Source organism: Quercus lobata, chromosome 2, assembly GCF_001633185.2.
Source record: "Quercus lobata isolate SW786 chromosome 2, ValleyOak3.0 Primary Assembly, whole genome shotgun sequence".
Classification (NCBI taxonomy): Eukaryota; Viridiplantae; Streptophyta; class Magnoliopsida; order Fagales; family Fagaceae; genus Quercus; species Quercus lobata.
The window spans coordinates 17,612,572-17,616,694 of NC_044905.1; the positions used below are offsets into that span (position 1 = coordinate 17,612,572).

The 4,123-nt window shown below is 32.7% G+C and overlaps 1 protein-coding gene across 1 annotated transcript; it reads left to right on the forward strand.

Annotated features, from left to right (window-relative positions):
* Positions 1 to 220: 220 nt before the first annotated feature.
* On the forward strand, positions 221 to 2,807 carry LOC115960377 (protein FAR1-RELATED SEQUENCE 5-like). Its single transcript, XM_031079254.1, has 5 exons — positions 221 to 892; positions 981 to 1,916; positions 2,210 to 2,293; positions 2,611 to 2,679; positions 2,778 to 2,807. Exons 1-5 carry the CDS (start codon positions 221 to 223, stop codon positions 2,805 to 2,807), a joined length of 1,791 nt encoding a protein of 596 aa, XP_030935114.1.
* Positions 2,808 to 4,123: the final 1,316 nt, after the last annotated feature.

Sequence of the window (4,123 nt, forward strand, 5' to 3'; positions counted from 1 at the left end):
CATGAAATTTGATTGTGATGATAGTGCATATGAATTTTACAAAGATTATGCCCACCAAATTGGCTTCAGTGTACGGAAACAATTTATAAAGAGAGGAAATATGGGACAAGTCATAAGGAGAACATTTTGTTGCTAAAAAGAGGGTGAACGAGGTGTTGACAAACGCCAAAAACAGGTACATTTTCATCGCCCAATCTCACGAGTAGGTTGTTTAGCACAAATGACATGTCAACTTCAAAAAGATGGTATGTTAGAAGTTGTTTCTTTTCATGAACAACATAATCATGAGTTTGCTCCTTCACCAATGAAACATATGTTAAGATCAAAAAGAAAAATTGCACCTGCTCAAAAAGCTATTGCAAATGATGCGGAGAAGTCTGGAATATCAATAAAACAAACTATAGATTTATTGAGCATGCAAGTTGGTGGTCATGAAAATCTTGGTTTTTTAGATTATGACTATAAAAATCATGTACATCGTGAGAGGAGAAAGGCTTTAAAGAAAGGTGATGCTCGTGCTATGATGGAATATTTTCATAATATGCAATTAGAAGATCCATCTTACTTTTATTCAATACAAGTTGATGATGATGGTCTAATATTGAACATATTTTGGGCTGATGCTAGATCAATAGTTGATTATGGCCACTTTGGAGATGTTTTGTGTTTTGATACAACTTATAGGACAAATCAATATGATCGACCCTTTGCTCCATTCATCGGGGTTAATCATCACAAACAAATAACCATTTTCGGTGCAGCTTTACTTTATGATGAAACCATAGAGTCATTTATGTGGTTGTTTAAAACTTTTTTGAGTGCAATGTCAGGGAAGCAGCCAAAAACTATACTTACAAATCAGTCTGCTGCAATGGCTAAGGCAATAGCAGAGGTATTTGTTGAATCGAATCATCGTTTGTGTATGGCATATTTATCAAAATGCTGCTAAGAAACTAAGTCATGTATTTCATTCATCAAAGCACTTTGCAGCTGATTTGAGCACTTGTATGTATGATTATGAAGATGAAGATGAATGGCTAGTTGCATGGAATAATATGCTTGAGAAATATGATCTTACTAATAATAAATGGTTGTGTGGGATATTTGATCTAAAAGAAAAATGGGCCATGGTATATGGTCGACATATGTTTACTGCTGATATGAAAAGCACCCAACGTAGTGAGTCAATGAACAATGTGTTGAAAAAATACTTGAAATCGAAATATAATTTTTTGCCTTTTTTGGAACATTACTCTAGAGTCTTGGTTGATAGAAGACGTCAAGAACTACAAGCCGAGTTCAAAATGAGGCAGACAACACCAGTTTTACAACTTGATGTGGAGATGTTGAGACATGCTGTAAAGTTGTACACCCCAAAAATGTTTAAAATGTTTCAAGATGAATATATGAAGATGGGGGATTGTACAATTTTCAAGGTTAGTAAATCTGATACTATCATTGAATACAAAGTTAAATATAGGCAAAAAACTCAAGAGCACCTTGTTAAATATGAAGCCTCAACAACTAATGTTCAGTGTAGTTGCATGAAGTTCAGTTTTGTAGGAATTCTTTGTGTCCATGCTTTGAAGGTTCTTGACAAAAAAAACATTCAGATACTTCCAACTCATTATATATTGAAAAGATGGACACAAGATGCAAAACTTGGTTCTATCAAGAACTATCATGGTGTTGATATTAAAGGTAATGCTCAAGAGTCATTGGGAAAGCGTTACTCTCATTTATGTCACAATTTTCGTGAAGTTTCCATACTTGCAGCAGAATCTGAGATTATGTATGATTATGCCAAAAAATGTTCTGAAACATTATTGAAGGATTTGCAAGAAATGAGGAAAAAATGTTATTCCCTTAGCATGGAGGATCATTCAAAGGTCCATGATGAAGTTGTTCTTGAGGATGTTTTACAAGGTGATAATGGATGCCAATCCCATGAGGGCATAACTTTTTAGGATATACGTGGAATTAAAACAAAACCTACTGTTGGACGTCCAAAATCAAGGTTGAAAGGTGTGTTAGAACGGCCAAGAAATCCTAAATCTCAAAGAAAAAAGGCATGTGAGTCAAGACAAGTTCAATCACTTGGATGCCTAAATAAAGTAAGATATGCTACATTGCACTATAATATATGAATCTATATGTCTATAAATTTATTTTAAGTTTATGTGACAATTATTCTTTGCACATGTTATAGGCCAATTCCTCATTTGACATTAATTCTCTTGAAGAAAATAGTAATGTTGAACAAGTTTCACAGTTGGTGGATAATTTCACTCAGGTATGAATCTTTGGGTTTGAGTTTTCAAGTACTTTTCAACCTACCGATAATAATCACTGTGCATTTTCTTTTCCTGGATAATTACCAACTTTAGGCCTTTGACAATCCCCTCCCCCTCTTTAAGAAGGAAAAAAAGATAAGGAAATGCTTCCTTCCTGTAACAAAGCCTGATTGACTATGTGAGGGAATTAGTTATAAGATTTTGTTTGTGTGTGTGTGTGTGTGTGTGTGTGTGTGTGTGTGTGTATTGAATGAACACCTCACTACTTGAAATAATAAGATATACATGTCATTGACGTAAATTTGTTAAAATGTAGGAATCTGTCTTTTGTAGTCATTTGGTTGGACAAGACTATGTTGTTGGACATATTGTTGAGACAAATCAGGTATACATATTCCTTGTGATTTTTGCTACAACTTGAACCTATATTTTTCCTAAGTTTTTTTTTTATACATATATTTATATTTGGTGGCATATTTGCAGGTTTCAGTAGCTCTTGATGATAATTTATAATCCTTGAAGAACACCATATTGGAGACTTTTTGAATTATATTTTTGCAAAGCATGTCTTAGTTGGCAAGCTAGTCCATATTTTTGGACAATTTTTTGTATAGCCAGTGGACAATATATGATACATACAAATGACAGTTAGTGGACAACAACATATTGGACAATTTGTTAGAAATAATATCTAACAATTTTTGTAACTAATGAAGCTACTCAAACATGTTAGGTTCTATATTTGCATGTTTGAGTAGCTTCTAGTTAGGCACTAATGATATATGTAAAATGACATATTTTTAAATGCAATGGAAATGTACATTTCTACATGTTAAGATCCATATGTGCATAACTGCATATTATGTAATGAAAAAGTTTTGTACATGCCTTTTTTGTTTCATTGCTAAGTGGTGTTCATTTTTGGATTTTATGTTTCAAGATGACTTTATTTCATGCTTCAAAATCTATAAACTAGAACAAATTGATATATTATAAAAGCTTTATAACTTTTTAGATTGCATGTTATGTTTGCAACTTCTTCAAAACAAGTGAATAATTCACTGTTAGCAACTTCTCTCACTTTTAGCATAATTCACTGTTGGTAGAGGTGAAAAATTGAAGCAAATATCTCCCACTTTTCAGCAATGATATCTGCATTATGCCTTAAGTTGTGCTCATCTCTAAGAATATCAGTTAACACACATTCCATATACAAAGTCCAATGAAAATTTTTTTTTATTTTTGGTTAAAAGACAATAACATTAAACTAAAAAGCTACATCCAGTTCAGTACAAAGTTTGTTAAAAAATACACCATTACAGAAATCCTCCAAAGCCTTAGCTAAGTCCACAGGTGGACTTGTAAACAAAATGAAATCTAGTTCTTGGTCAGCACCTATTCTAGCTATCAAATCAGCGCCTATTCTAACTCAACAACAAGGCAAGGCATACATAAACTCGTGGATTTCGTGGTGAAGTCACACAATACATAAACTCCAATGTTTGGTTGTGGATCTCCATAGGCATATTTGGATTTGGATTTTTCTTGTTGAAGACATATGAATTTCTGCTCTTCCATATACTCCACACAGCAAAGTTGAAATAACTTCTGTCTTCTCGTTCATTTTCAGTTCTTGGTTTTCTTTTCATTTTCCTGCTTACCCTTGTCATCCCATTCCCTATATGTTGAAATAATCATGATAAAAAAAAAAATAATAATTAAACATCTTATAGATGCAAACATTACATGATATGACATATATGATAAAAAATAATAAATATAATAAGGCCAATGGTGAATATATTTTTTAAACATAACTTATTAAGGGA